At 44.0% G+C, this 16,436-nt stretch overlaps 1 protein-coding gene across 3 annotated transcripts in view; it reads right to left on the reverse strand.

Moving 5' to 3' along the window:
- enox2 (ecto-NOX disulfide-thiol exchanger 2) overlaps positions 1-16,436 on the reverse strand; it is a 172,746-nt gene that overhangs the window by 20,043 nt on the left and 136,267 nt on the right. For all 3 annotated transcript variants that reach the window (XM_030101680.1, XM_030101698.1, XM_030101689.1), the window contains 4 exons: positions 10,512-10,718; positions 8,252-8,485; positions 6,643-6,855; positions 2,904-3,010 (listed from right to left, as the gene is read on the reverse strand). In XM_030101680.1, the coding sequence (XP_029957540.1) occupies positions 2,904-3,010; positions 6,643-6,855; positions 8,252-8,485; positions 10,512-10,718 (761 nt within the window). The remainder of the gene's footprint in view (positions 1-2,903; positions 3,011-6,642; positions 6,856-8,251; positions 8,486-10,511; positions 10,719-16,436) is intronic.

Here is a 16,436-nt window from a genome sequence, read left to right on the forward strand (position 1 = left end):
GAATATACTGTATATTCAAACACAGCGGGGGCATAATGTGTGAAAACAAGTATATATCATGGATGTTTTTATCAATAAGAAAACTAACAGGCCAGAAGCTACTCTTCCAAACTACAGGAGGTAAATACCTGCCTGAAAGTAAAACTTACAACCATCTGCTGGCTGACGTTATCAGCCGGAGCTCATGGCAGAGGTCAAACAGGTACTCACACAACACATAAACCATCTGGGACACACATACACGCACACGCACACACACACCACATAAAAATACAGATAGAGGGAGGCAACTGTTATCCGAATATGCCTGGGAGCAGCAGCAGTGCGGCACTGCTGTTTGTTCCACCTCCGGGCCACAGAATCACACTGAATACACAACATGGCTGAGAGTGAAAACCAGCTAAGTGTTTGATGACAAACTAACCCCAAACAGCTGCACTTACTTACCCATGCTGTTTATACTGACCAGTGGCTGCCAGCACTGCAGCCTCTGAAGCAGATCTGTATGATCGATGTAAACACAGCCCTGCTGCTGCTACGTTTACGTTCTTCTTCTTTTTTTTTTAAGGGAATTTGTGTGACGTAAAATAATTATCTCTGTAGCAATATTGATTCAGAGTCTGGGCATCCACCTCTGCTGCTCCATGAGGGATTTATTTTTGTTACTTTAAGACCATACTCCTGGTTTATATAGTATCTCTGAACTGTGATTTAACCAGAGGCAGCAGCTCAGATGAACTGAGCTCGCTCGTAAAACCCGGCAACAACTGACAAACGCTTAAAGCAGAGGCAGCAAGGACACTTTTTGAACATCTAGGAAAACATGAAAATATTTCTAATGAGTGAACAGAAAAGGAAATGCAGCTGCACACCGGTTCTAAATTTATTTTTTGGAAGTATAAGCAAGGCACCTAATGAGCACACAGAGTACAAGGTCTGCAATTTTGGATGAGGTTTCTAAAATGATTCTATCTAGTCGAGGTTTAATGAATCTTGAAATCCAGCGTTAAAACTGAAATGTATTTAGCCCCATCGTTTTCCTGTGACTTTGGTTTGTTCTCCAATAACTCATTAACTGCCAACTCTGACTGATGCAGATAAAATCAGCATTCATGGTCAGATCAGGCATAATAGGAATGTTTAAAGAACAACTTGAGCTGATGGAGATGGGAGGAGAAAAAATGAATGGTGGATGTTTATGGACACAGTTCTGCAGGTTTTCTAAGTGTTTGCGCTTCAACGTGTGCTTGGAAAGAGTGAGTATTGTCGTCAATCTCAGCAGAACGCCTGATAATGAGCCACTCATTAAAATGACTGTGGCCTCCAGGACCAGGATCCAACAGTTCTGTCGTGGAGTTCAGAGGAAATGCAGTCAGGAAATGATCATATATGCATTAAGACTATAACTAGACATGATCTCACCGGCAGTCAGGGGGACCGCCGAATGAACTGATCGACTGGCAGCGATGTCTGTTTTTATTCTCTCTTTTAACATATGATGGGGGCTGGTACAGTTTTTTTGAAGCTCAGTTTGAATGAATTTTAACCAACAACTTGTTTTTAAAACTACTTTATATTTGCTTTTTGACACATGAGTAAAGGGAAAGACTGCTCTGTGTCTTATTAAACAACAAAGTCGATTCTCCCAACCAGTTTTCAGTTTGAACCAGCTGAAGGAGAAAAGAACTACAAACCAGGTTGGGAGCAGTTTCTTGCCTTTGAATCGGGGCATGTTTAGCAGGAGCGCGTCCATCTACAACCGTGGCTTCCACTTGCATTTAAAGTGGTGCAGTACTCTCTGGTGTAGTGTGCATATAGCAAATCGATGAAGGAAGACTGTGAAAGGGTGGACAAATCCCAAAGGCCTGGAGTAAACTCATGATAAATTTTTAAACTTGTTGGATCATTTGTAGAAGTGAGTAACCCTATACTGACTGTATTCCTAAGAGAGGTTTGATTAGTCATGTAATTCTGCAGAAAATCTGAGTGCCAACAGCAACAACTCTGCATTGCAACACCTACCTTTACCAAGAAGGTTTCATACGAGGTGATAGCTGCTTCTGCCGTGTGAGATTCTGCCATTACTGTGTGAGCATGTCTTAATTTGACTCCAAATTACTCCTGAAAATCTGTGGCTTCTCGCACTCGGGTTCAAAGAAACTTACCAATCACATATGCTCATATGAGGTCCATTAAACCCAGGGCTGCACAACACTCCAGACCCTCCATTACATACAAGCCATCATCATGCCAATTAATGTTCCATTTGGCAGCGAGAGAAAATGGCGAGCGGACCGCGGATGACAAAATGTGGTTAGATTTGAAAATGAATATGCTTTCAGGACCCAGGATGATCCACTTTAATAACTCACTAAAGACATCATCGAATTCAGAGGTGCAGAGGAAAAAGGCTGGAACAGATTTACCTGTGTTCTGGACACCCTGAGAGATGGAAACACACTCACCCAGCAGCTTGAGTCCCTTTAGCGGGGGGCGTGGTGGTGGGGAGGGGGGTGGAGGGAGAGAGTGGAGGTGGGGAGGAGGAGGAGGAGGAGGAGCAGCGGGGCGGGGGGGGGGGGGGGGGGGGGGGGGGTTTGACCTCAGTCTGTGTCTGGATCTCACACTGGCTGGAGTGAGCAGGCATCTGTTCTGCAGCCTTGCTTCATTCAAAGTACTTACAAAACAAGGACTCTGCACTTGCCCAATAATTCATTGTGATTTATCTTTTCTGTTTTTTTTTTTTGTCTTTGAAAAAAAAAAGCCGATCATAATGTAGGAAGACAGTCTAAACTATCAGTCGAAGGAGAAGCTTTACAATGAAACAGGTATAGAACAAAGTGTGATTAAAAACCTAATTTTCCATTAATTATGAGAACAACAGGAGGAAATTGAAGAGTACCAACCTCTGCTTGTTTGCGCCACATGTCCAGGTTCTTGCGCTGAGCTTTGGAGAAATGGTCCCATGCCTTTTGTTTGGAAGCGGCTTGGAATACAGACACAATCTGTTCAACTGTGGCGGGATGCAGGGAAGGACCAGAGACCATCCAGAGACAGAGAGAGAGGGAGAGAGAAAGAGAGAGAGAGAAAGACAGAGGGCAGTTGGGAAGGAGCAGAGGATTGAGAAAGTGGAGTCAACTAGGGAGTTAAAGATCTGTGCGCATGTCTGTGTGTGTTTATGTGTATGTGCATGCGTGTGTCTTTACTTACCGGCGGATACCACAGCATCGTCTTACAGACGGCTGATCAGATAAGCTCTTAGGCGCAAAAAAAAAACCTTCCACAAATCACACATTCACTCTGTGCACTTCCACGTCTGCAGCGCTAAAATATGCATGACATCCTGGTTCATGCAGAAGAAAGCCTGGGTTCAAACATGATGGCCTGGTGGTGCTGGCTTTAATTGGACGCATGAAGAGTGTAGCTCTTCAGCAGAAAGTGCAGTGTTGGCTGCCTATCAACTTTGGTTCACATTAAAATGAATGAATGGGAAGACTGGTTGTAGCACAGCTGTTCATGGGGCCCAAAGGGTGAAGCTTTGTGATCTTGTGACCTGTGAAGGGCTGCGGAGCCACGGCGGGGGCAGCCAGTCAGTCGTTACCCGTAAAATGTCTTAACAGTCTATACAGACAGTTCTATCTGACCAACTTCGGCCATGGAAACTCCAGATTTGTTAGTGTGCAAAAAAACTCGCAAGTGTTCACATCATCCGGCAGCTCTAGATGGCAGCTGTCAATCCTCTGCTGCTTCCAGTCGTCTGAATCAATAAGCCATTAAAAATAAGGAGACATGTAAACATGACCTACATTTATTTTTTGCAAGAAAGGATCATAGAAATAAGTTTGCTGATCAAAACTGTCACAATACTGTAAATGTTTTAATGTTCAATTAACGTGACCGTCCTCATTAAACCCACGATGTAAAGTTATATAACATTTTTTTTTCTTTTTAAATATAGGCTAGATCATCATGAGTGGACTGTATCTTTGTATCATCACAAAGTAACACAAGTTTGAACATTTTCGAGACACGTTGTGGTGAGTGAGTTCTATACAGTATTTCTACGGAACCTGGATGTGCAAGAAGAAAATTATTTTTTTAATCTCTTTAAAAGGCATGACAATAACTCGGCACTGTGCAGAATTGTAGCTGCAGGCGTATTGTTTAACGGAGGAAATTTTGTCGAACAACTGCCAGCTGACAAAAATAATCCACTCCGTCTGGGCCTTTGTTGACCACGGTGCAGCTTCGCCACAGAGGTACATTCTGAAGACGCTTTCTCAAGGACACCACTCCAGTTGTTGAAATAACACAAAGGTACAGATTCACTTTTTTTTTGTGGCTCAGATAACCTTCTTTTTGGGAAAACTAACGGAAGCAAGCTCCATTCTTCACGTTTAAAGAGCACCATTGTGGATAAATCAGGCAGATAAGCAGAAATATTCAATTTTCGTGAGGTTATTTTCACCACTTGATGTTTTCTACATGTCAGGATGAGCCTTTCAGGTTAACACAAGTTCGTCCTCTTTACTCTGGAACTGCCGTGTATCAAAGACAGATTCAACAGGTCTTTCTGGAACGGTTTCTGATGCCGATGAGGAAGGTGAGAGTTGAGGTGTTTACGTCTTACCAACAGATGCCACTAAATCCTCCTCAATGCAGCTTTAAGCCTTTTTGCACAGCTGCAGCTACACAGTCGGTGACGGTATGGAAGTTAAAGCCGGGAGTGAGCCGGATGGGTCAAATGGTCTTATTGGGGGCAGCCGAGGAGGAACCACCTTTATCTCCCGGGGTCTCCGCTGATCCTGCACGTGACGTGCTCGGTGACGGGAGCTTCAGATTTGATCCCCGCTGCACTGTATCAACAGTCATTCCTCAATCGGTGTATCTGTTCACATGTGGGTGGTCATAGATAGCTGTATGGGCGGCCTGTGTATTTCAGGGGTCCTAATGTACACACGATGGAGTCAATAAGACCACCAGTTAAGAGTGTATGTGTCTGTGTTTGCGGAGTGGAGGGAGACAGAACAGTTCAGGGATCAATAGCATCTTCCCGGCACCCTGTAATTTGATGGAACCGATCGATAGCAGAAGGCAAAGAGGAGAGGCACGGATGCAGACAGACTTTCAGGCCTCTGAGCCCATATGCAAGTATATGAATGTTAGAAAACCGTTTTTATATTCCAGTTGCTTCGCTATAGTAAAAGGCAGTTCAAATAGAAATTGTTCACAGAGCGGTCTGTCAATTATCTTTAGAAAAATGGTCATTGTCTCTGGAAAGCAAAGATGCTTTGGGCGCCTTGAAATGTATTTCTATTAATGCTTTTGAGCTCCTAAAAATGTAATACTCTACACTTTTGCTGGAGTGAGGCCGCAGCAACAACCTCAGAAGCCAAAATCTCAAAACCTGGCCACAACAAAAAAAAAACAAAACAAAAAACAAAGAGGACGATATGGATGGCTAGACACCACTAAAGATTAAATACAAACATTTTTAATGTATTTTGGGTGATTTAGTCCATCACACACACACTTGCATAGATGGCAGGTTAGAAAGTCCACAAGCTTTATATGTCGTGACGGAAGGTTGTTTTCCGATGGGACTTGGAAAACGTCCCCGAAGGAGGCTGACACTCGGAGTTATCTGAACGCACCAAATGGAAGGCAAAGTCATGAATAGGAATGTGTTTGTATGGGCTGGAATAATCAAGTATGGCTAATGCAAGGGCAGCAGGTGTGTGTGTGAGTGTGTGTGTGTGCTACAAATGAGCGAAAACCCACCTCTTTGTCCTCTGCGCGTGCTATTTACCTAAGAAACAATCTGACACACAAACTGAAGAATGTCTTCAAGGATGTTTACATTCAATTTAACATGCATGTTGTGGGATGTGTGGAGAAGAAATCGCTGCAGGCTGCAGTGCAAACTCGCAGCTGCAGAGCCAGAGGTGGTCAGAGGTGAGTACTGTCTGAGCACCGGATTTTTGCCTTTGGCTCTTCAAACACAGGATGCGTAAAGCATGCGTTGGCTGTACAAGACTCAGCTCCTTGGAGCAAATGTATGGGTCTACTTACAACTTTCATCTGAAGACAACCGTAATAATATTCCACACCATCAGTCCTCTCTTCTCCCATGAATACCAACAACGTGAGTATTTTTTTTTTTATTTCAAAAGGTGTTTCAAACACAGCGCAGGCGGGGGACGCCTGGTGGTCTACCGGGACATCCCCACTCTTAGGAAAGAAATTAAACTTACCTTTGAGCCATCCTCTCAAGAAATCATCACAAGACAGCTTACATGATGCCATTACACACAAAAACCTTCACAGCGGCAGGGTGTGGGCATGCATATATTGCGTGGGAGGCTGAGAACAGTGTTGTACTTACTTGTCGGTGGGTTTCAGTAGTCTAGGCACGCCAGCCTTTGTTGTGGGTTTTTGTCTCTGCTGTCAACTAAATATCTGAATGTTGTGTTTATTCCGACACACTGAAATTTACAATAGACCTAAAAGATTTGACTGATCTTCCTGTTAGTACAACAAGGAGCAGTGTTGCTGCTTTGGCGTAGTCTAGTATATTTACAGTATGTATCTATCGCCGTACGTCTACATGTCTGTAGTGTGTGTGTCTGTGCGGTCGAGACTCACATTGAGCCAAGATGCCAGCCAGAGCGGTCTTGAACTTTTCCTTGGCCTCCTCCATCTCCTTCTCGTGCTGACTTTTTTCGCCCATCAGCCGCCGGATGTGGCTGTTGGACGACTGGATCATGGAGTAGAAGTTGTTGGCATTTCTGCGGTTCACTTCGCCTCGCTCCAGCCAGGTCAGGAGCACGCGCACCGCCTCTGCAAACTTGCCATCGTCTGCACAAAGGGCGAGGGCAAAGAGAAGTCTGAAGTTAATACAGACACCGCAAATCACAGCACAGCTGTAGCGTGGTGAAACATGATAGATATGCGAGTATGACTGGGAAAGGAAACTTTATTTGTACTGTACAAATTAACAACAAGGCTTTAAAAGTATATTCACAAAATATACAGCAACAAATACAAAATATTGTGGCGTGAGAGCAAATATTAGAAAGACAGAAAGAATTTAGCATAAATGCAAAACAAGAGTTACAGAAACAGTGCAATTAGTGAAAGAGAGAAGCAAGCAAAGATTTCGGTCTGATAGCAAACAAGACAAGGAAGAAAAAGACATCTGTGGATCTGAATGAAAATAAGAAACAGCTGTAAATATGACAGCTGATGGGTGTGGAGAGGGATGTGACAAAGTGAGGATGGAACCTATTTCTGAGTGGTCAGGATGAAAAGTCTCCCCGTCAGCGTTTGTCATCAGGCGGACAGACGGGGTTTGCAGTACAAGAAAATAACTGGCAATGAAAGCAGCTAAATCCCCTTTTTCCTCTGGGTAATGATTCAGGAAAGAGTAAACGTAAATCTGCAGCAAATTGCCAGGATGTGAGTTTTCACAACAGCAATCCAAGGTGATCAAAATAAATACTTTGGTTAAAGTGGCGCTGTGCTGGAGCTCTTCTGGCCGAGGCCGGGAGCTGGAAAAGGCTCATGCAGATGGTCAAGAGGCAGACGAGTCACAGCCATTTTGTTATCAAGCAACTGTGACAGAGACCTGGAAGTGTCGTTGCTCATTAGCGAAACAAGTTTACTCATCCAGGAAGTCGACGGAAAGCCGAGAGGAGCGAGAAAAGAAGGCGCGGGCAGTGGAAACGGCGGGGGCGAGCAGAGAGGAGAGCGAGATAAGAGGGGAGTGTGTGCTGAGCGGAGTGTAAATTGATAGAGGGTGTTTAACAGCTTTTTTGTGTAATGTCAATTGAAAACAAATACCCAGAGTTTTTATTAGAACATCAGGGGCGCTTTGTTAGATCTACCAGATGCAGTTCAGCGTCGCCCCTGTTCCGCACAGGCGCCGGCGTCTCTTTGTAAAGGTGGCGCTTTTGTATGAATGCAATAACGCAAAAACCTTGACAAGTACATTCATCACCGTGCCAATTTATCTGATTCCTTTTCAAAACGACTCCTCTTAAAAAAGAGAATCACAGCAAACGTGCATTGGAATAACTTGAAAATAACGGCAAGGGAAACAAGTAAACATGGTGTCCATTTTGAAAATCAAATAAGTTTCTGAATGTTACTGAAGTCAAAAATTTTAAATTGATTGGGTCTATAGATGTTTTTTTCATTCCTGTTCACATGCTGTGGTGACGTTTTCCCAATGCAACATTATCCAGGTGCCTACCTTTGATCTTGTCTCCCAGCTGGCTGCACTCGTGCTCGGAGTAGTGAACGATGGGGGGAGGGGACGGCGGTCGGAGGCGGTCCTCCTCCATCTTGCGCCGGTGGCGCTCCTCTCTGGCCATCATCCGCTGGCGACACTCCCACTCGTACAGGTCGTCCCTGGCCTGGGCGAAGTCCACGTGGAGGCGGCCCGTGTCCTTCTTGTCTGTGCTGGAGCCCAGGCGGATACGGTAACCTGCGGTGGGAGACAAGCCACGTTTTAGGAGAAAGACATTTTGTATCTTTAACTGCTCAGAAAAGAAAGAGTACATAAATTGGTGGCGCCATACATCGTTCAGATGCAGAAGAAATACATGCCCAGAGGTGTGAATCTGATTTGACTGAATAACAAGATAGGGGAAAAAAAAAAAAAAAAAAGAGGAGCAAATGTCAGAAAGGGTACATTAACGAGCAATAGCTTGTTTTATTTTCTTCTGCACTTTCCATCACCTAACAATTAGTGTATACCAGTTTCTCAGAAAACACAAGAGAGAGCTTTTTTTATTGGGGTCTGCCTCCTGTGTCCTCTTCATTACCCATCTCTCTGTAGGGATCCCTTTGTTTGAGATGATATACTGCAGCCCTCGGGTTTTGTAGAGGACGGGAGTCCTGTATCCTTCTGTCAATACACGACAGAGACTTGGGGAGGCCAATTACTTCTCTAGAGGCACTAAAAGACCACAATATCCCTCATTACCCCCCTCTTCTCCTCACCACTTCCCTCTCCTCCTCACACTTTCCTCCTTACTCAATTTCCACTAATGGCTGGTTGCGGACTGAAGTGAAATTATGCCCAGTTTGTGATTTAATTGGTCGAAATGATCCGAGTGTGTGTCTGAGGGAGAGCACGTGACCTTGCTGGACACAATAATGATGCGCAGTGTGATTCCCTGAAAGGCTCAACACACTATCATCAAAGGACAATATGAGGAGGAGGAGGAGGAGGAGGAGGAAGAGGAAGAGGAGGAGGAGGGCAGCAGAGGATGCCATCGCAAACGGGAAAAGAAATGAGTGAGAGTTCAGGGGTTTCTACTTCAGTCTGCTCGCCGTGCTTCAGGCTCCCAATCTAACACAGCCTCAATATTTCATACCAGGAGATCTTGGTGCGCCGGGCCTTCCGGAGTGTGTCTCCTTGCTGGGTATTGTTTGTTTGCACACTATGTGTGTGTGTGGGCGGGATATTATTTATGGGGAAACTACACAGCGCTGGCACTGCTCTAATATATGGACGGTGGTCTCCCACATCTCACTGCAGGAAGAGAGGCAGTCGAGACCGAGGAGTCTTTCTCTATAACTCACACACGCGGGCATTTGCACATGCATGAACACACAATGATGCAGAGTTCTTCTGAACCGGGAGCTAGATTAGGTGTGTGTGTGTGTGTGTGTTTGGCTTTATTTTTTTAAAAGCATGAATGTACAGCCATCGGTTGGCAGCGGGAGATTTAGTATGTCTGCGGTCCACAAGCTGCTGTGAGGATGAAGATTAGATAAGAACCCGTAAGCTCGTCCCACACCATTTGTAGAGGCACTTTTCTTGACATGACGGTCATTTATTTCATCCCGTGTGGGTCTCGAGGAGGCTGCAGTTGAACTCTGACTCTTTACACCGTCAGTGTCTTGAATTACAAACAAGAGCTGTAAAAGCTGAAAAACAGGGAGAAGACGCCGTTTTTTTTGACACGCTTTCCCCGATCTGATTCTCCATTGATAAATGTTCTATTAATGATCTCTTCAACACGGAAACATGGGAACAGGCTGAATAATTCAATCGCGTTTCATATTTGTGGCCACCAGATTTAATTATCCGAAGCTGAGATTGAAGAAGTCATTTTTTTTTTTTTTTTATATGAGATTGGCAAGTCGGACGGTTCTAAATAATAAACTTTCTGTGACCAGAAAAGCACGGACCAGATCTCGACTAATTAAAAAGAAGGCACAAATAATGCAGAATTCATGCAAAATTTAGATGCAGTAACTTTTTCCCAGCAACTCGACGCTCACTTGGCGTTGTGTGACCTCGCACACTTGGCTAATTAGGAGGATTTCACGACCATCCAAGCCTTGACGAGTTCCTGCTGCGCGTTACGTAACACTGGATCAGGAGCATGAATACTTCCAGCGAAGCTAAGTGAAACTCAAACTGACAGAAATGCGGAGAAATATAGCATCAATAACCAGTTTATGGCTGGGATGGAGGCTTCGGGGTAACGGCGGCTCACCCGACAGGAAGAGGGCCTTATCCACGGTGAACTCCTCGGCAAATCTGATGTGGCAGAAGTTCTTCTTGCTCTTGCGAATGGCCGTGATGTCGCCGCACTGCCCGAAGACCTCCATGATGAGCTGCTCGGTGGCGTTCTCCGGCAGACCGCCGACAAACACCGTTTTACACCCCGGAGGTCGCTCCCTCGTGGCCGGAGGCGGGAGGTCTGTCGAAAGGCGGCGGAACAAAGAGGACAATATACAGTTATGTATGAACCCCCCCGGTGGATCGAATTACATACAGGAGGCTGCGAAATGAATAATGGAACAGCACGCGCTCCTGAATAAGAGATAACACACATGAAATACACACACGTCAAAAAAAAAACCATTCGGCTATTCCAGTTCGCTAAAATCCAAATCTGTGGATAAATAATATGTCCTTTGAGAAGCCGACAGCGCAGTGTTAGATGGCGGAAATGGTTTAAATTACAAATCTGAGCACACAAGATTACCCGGTATTTATTGTTCCATCATGTAGGCTAAGTTAAAAAAAAGTTACATATCAAAAAACTGTGCAAAATAACAAGAATAAAAAGTTTTGAAACAAGCAAGTGTCTGAACAGATGTAGGATAGAGCATCACCTCACTCAATCATGATTAAAAATAAGGAAAAAAACTAATTAAAATGTACAGAAAGTATAAAGTATAAAAGATGAACTAAATCCTGAGATAAACCCTCAGGTTATCTCCAGGCTGGGAATGATGATGGCGAAGTTAGAGGAACATTAGACAAAAAAATAATCCATATATAACTAAATCAAAGACATGACTTTCAGGCTGATGCTGCAAAATTCAATTGTCATATTTAAAACATAGCACTCTTGACCTAAAAAAAAAAGCCGATAAAACCCGATGCATGAATAATGATAACTTGGAGCAATATGCTCAGATCATTTTTTTTCTTAGATAAATGTTAATATCCAACTGTTCCGTGCATGAAAATGAAATCTTTTTGGCCACAAAGCGAGAGCAGATCCTCTCATGTGGAAGGTCCCCTGCATGGAAAAAGAAAAAAAAAACCTCTCTTATTCAACACAGATGAGTGTTGACTGATCTAATCTCCAATAGATCAGACTTCTCATCCATGATGAATGTGATTAGCGGGGTCTATGAGGAGTGAACCGGCTAATCAGTGGAACGCTGAGGACGCTGCATTTCTGGATGTGGGCTGGAAGAAGGCCTCGCAGTCACTTTCAGCGATGCTCCCCGGCCGGTAGGCTTCAATACTCTGAAAAGAACCCTTGTTTGGCTACGTGAGCTGTATCGCAAAGACTGATCTGCACCGAGCGACATAAATTTAGATATCTCAGGGTTGTATCCGAGTGTGATCAAAAGGGTTTTAAAGATGCGGACTGGTTCGGCACTCTGACTGCAGAGATCCACTCCACTATCTCTGTGGAGCAGAACAGACACCGGAGGAGGGGGAGAACTCGCCGACGCTCGGCAAGAAGTTTGTCCCGAACAACAGATCGAAAGAAAAAGATCTTTTGTACTATTAGTAGCCGCTCTCAAAGTGTCTGGAATATATACAGTATATTGATAAAAACATACATTTATTCCTATTACATTTAACTCCCTACTTTTGAGATTTAAAACATTATCTGCATGTTAATTTCTTTGCGCGTCTTTTGATTCCACAGCTACAAAATGATTTTTTTTTTTCTCTTTGAGACAAGTAAGCTCTGCTGTTAGCGTGCCAACCCTGATCTACAAAGCCTGCTAATGAAAGCATGAATGAGAAGGAGATACAAACAGCCGGGGAGGTTCTCAGCAGGGTGGTTGATCTAATTCTACAAAACAAAGTAAGGAGCTCAACTTGGCTGTGAGACGGCAAACGCAGCTTCCACATTGTTCGGATTTTATACACTATGGCGCGTTTACAAATTCAAGACCAAGACATGGTTTTCAGGAATGCGAGGTTGAAACGGCTAACACATGAGGAAAATGCCTTCTGTTTGTATGTAATTTGATTTAGAAGTCTGCACTTAGATCTGTGCATATCTACAAAGACTTCTATTTCAGCTGAGATTAGATTTTACAGGCAGATTTGCGTTATCTGCTGTCGGACCAAAAATCTATCAATATTTGAGGTTTACTTTGCCCTCAGCACAGACTGGCAGGCATCTTTATTGCACAAAGCAGAACTGTAGAGGAGCTCAGCGATGGCAAACTGAGCTGAGTAGGATTCATTCCAGTCTAGGTGGATGGTAAAAAACCTGAGGTACAGACAGATCTGCACCTGTATGCACAGGTCTCACAATAATGCAAACATTAAGGATAACGTTTATAAAAAATTGTATTATCCGCTGAGAAATGGAATTACACATGCACAGATATGTGCAAAGAATTCTAATTACAGACTCATAAATATCAATCCACACACATAAAAACAAACACAAATGCACACACAAGTCAGATTGCTACTATAATGGACCCACGCAAGTGGAATGCTTCAGGAAATTAAAAATGAAGTTCACTAAAAGTTATGGCGATTATCTATAAATAGCAAAGCAACAACAACAAAAACCAGACAATGAAAATAAATTGCGTTGTGAATCCAAGGTCAGTTTGCTTTTGGCTTAAAACTTTCCCGACACAATAAGCCTCTGCAGAGAGACATTCGCGCACTTGCATGTTGCAGCGAAACATCGTGTCCCAGAGTCCAGGCGAGGGCAGTGCCGTCTTTGTCTTTCGACTTGTCCCCACGTATTTCACTGTGGTTCATCCCTGCCTCCACTTTTCTTTAAATGTGACTGTTAAAGCAAAAATATTGACCGAATTTTCATTCTCTGACCTCCAGAGCCGGCGGATTAAACTAGTTTTGAGTTGCGATGGACAGGAAAAAGTAAAAAAAAAAAAAAGCGGTGGCCAGGAAAGAGCTTGTGATAGCAAGAAAAAGCTTTGTTGGCAGATGCAACAAAGAGCTCCAAATTAACTGACCTTTTCCATCCACGAGTAGCTGATGGAGCCGTGCGGCTGGAGAAAGCAGAGCAGGTGCACTGAAGCAATAACACAATGTATCACAGACTGTACCTTAAATAGAAAGGAACATTCTGTGTATTTCACCTTAAACGTGTCGGTGTAATGGTATAGTGTTTAAAACTTAGCGGGAGTGGGAAGCTTTCGCTATCTTCACAGCGACCCGCTGTGCAGCTGAATCTCACTGTTTGTTGTAATTCAACAGTTTATGCAAATGCACTGGAGAGGGGATCCAGACTGCAACAAGTACTACTCAGACTATAAAAGCATTTGTAACGAGCCAAAATGACTCTACTATATGTACGAAAACCAGGTTAATCAGAGGTGAAGAGAAAAAAACAACAACACACAGGTGAGGGGGATCATTCCATAAATTTCCTGGTTGTATTTTAATAATAATCTTAATCTTTGTGGATGGCCTGGCTTTATCCTGGAGACCATTGCAAATGAAAGGTCTGATTTACAGTCCGGCCCCGTCCTGCAGGCCAGCTGTCTCCAAGGCGGCCCGGCGGCCCGCTGCGCTAACACGGGTCATCGCCATCCATCACCTTGACTCGCTAAACACCTTTCATTCTCCTGGGAGGGATGCCACAGGGCGGAGGCTTCAACCCTCCGACGACGGTCGTTCACAAGATAAACTACTTTCATACACACACACACACACACACACACACACACACACACACACACACACACACACACACACACACACACACACACACACACACACACACAAGCAAACATGTTTAGTACATGAACAAACCTCGACCTGTGTGCATGAAGATTTACAACACAAGTGAACAGCGGTCAGCACAACCCACCCCGCTGGGATCGCCATGCCCTTGTCTTCCAAGTGTTAGAATTTCCTCAGTTTTTCATGAGTATGTTAGTTGTTTGTGCGCTTGTGAAAACTATGCATGACACATCCTAAAAGGTTTACATCTCTGTTAGAAAGACTCATTTCATATATTTAGGCAATTAAGGTAGCTGTCAAAATTCCAGACAATCTTGAAGACACTTGCAGGACGTGCTCAGGAGATACCATGGTAATGATACTTCAATGAGGTCACAATGTCTTTGGCTCCTACGATCTAATCAGTTTCTCACAGAGACAAAAGAGTCCATCCTCTGACATGTTGACATCCTGCAATAATGAGATTGTGACAATGGATGGACGCAGGACACAAAATGCATCAATAACATGCGCTCCTTCAACAGTGGGAGACACTGTCTGTATTCTCAGGCCCCGTTTATGAGACATTTCAATTAGAGGTGCATCATTTATCCATTTTCGTGACAGAAGAGTTTCGTGTTTACATGGAAACGGCAGAAAACGGTGTAGTTTGCATGTTATTCCACTAGTGGGTGCTGTTTGCTTTAGTAATGAAACCACACATGAATACGCAAAGAACAATACGCTATAAACATGAACAAAGAACACGGACATTTGAAAGGACAGACAATGAATTTAGATAGCTAATGCTGTTCTCAATTTCATTGTATTCTTCTGAACAATGACAATAAAGGAATTCTGATTCTGATTCTCTATTCCAGGTGATCCAGGTCAACCATGAAACTCTCCCTCTGACACCAGAGATAGGTAAAGAAAATCAGGTCATGCAGTGTTTGATAAATGATTTGCTGATCGCAGTAAATCCACAGGTCCAAACGTTGAGTGAATAGTCTTTGGAAACCATTCGAAAAAAGGAACCCGACCATACGAGCAGGGGATGAATGATGAGGAGGCATTAGCGGCCGCGGAGAAGGTGAGCGGGTGATCAAGGCTGATCAGGGAGGCTTTGACTGGCAAAGAGTGAGGACACAGCGAGAAGGGAGCTTGATGAGGACGCGCATTGATGCTAAGGTTATCCACACTAAGGAGATGGCGAGGGAGGGGCCACGGGCGCGGGGGAGGGCTGGAGAGCTTTTGTTGCTCGGCTGAAAGGTCAGCGAGAGAGGATGCCTCACGTGGTGTCAGGTTGAGTGCGCACAGCCAGAGGGTAATGACTGCTTGTGATGGACACCATATGCAACCTTGCTGCCAAGACGCCGGCGCTTTTCTCTCTGACATTTGCTAAAAAGACCGCGTGCGGCTAATGGCAGCGCCGGTTTCCCTTTGTTTCTCACACGTTCTGCAACCCCTCAAACCATCTCCAACACATGACGCCCAGATACTATTCAGTGAACGCTTTAAAGAATCTGGATGCATACTTCTACGTTGTTTTGATAAACACTTTCTTCATCTGTGCTCCGGTATTGCTTTTTTTTTGACTATAAAAGCAGTTTTGACAGCCCGCAGAATGAAATAATGATTCACCGCTGTTACTAATGTTCTCCTCTCACCCACATGTCAGTGCTGTCTTACCAGGAAACAAAACTGCTTTAGTAAAACAGATGAAAAAAAAAAAATGATTACACCCCCCACAAACAAAAGTCAAAAGCTATATTTTATAGTTTTTGATGACAAAGAAATGCTCTGTCTTTTCTCTGGTTGACAGTATTAATCTGCAGACAGGGACAATTTGAAAACTTATTTAAAAAGCCGTGCTCCTTCACTAAGGGCAGGAAATGCCTCACAAGGTTTTGTTCCTATACGTTCATTTTCCACTGCTGTCTATAGATCCAGCTTTATGCGGGATGCAGAGGTCTCCAAATATATCACCAGCGTCCTTCTCTCTATCTGTTTCCTCCTGTTCCTTGAGGGAATCCTGAGGCGTTTTCAGTTTAAGTAGGATATATAATTCCTGCAGCATTTCCCAGGTCCGCCCCGGTGTCGCCTCGAGAGCGTGCACGGAATAACTTAACCGAGAGCCATTCAGGGGACATGCTGAGGGAGAAGGTGCTTCATCCTGGATCTTCTCTCGATGTAAAGAAGATGCCCAGATAGGAGATTAGAAAAATTC

Source organism: Salarias fasciatus, chromosome 2 (assembly GCF_902148845.1).
Source record: "Salarias fasciatus chromosome 2, fSalaFa1.1, whole genome shotgun sequence".
In the NCBI taxonomy this organism is placed as follows: domain Eukaryota; kingdom Metazoa; phylum Chordata; class Actinopteri; order Blenniiformes; family Blenniidae; genus Salarias; species Salarias fasciatus.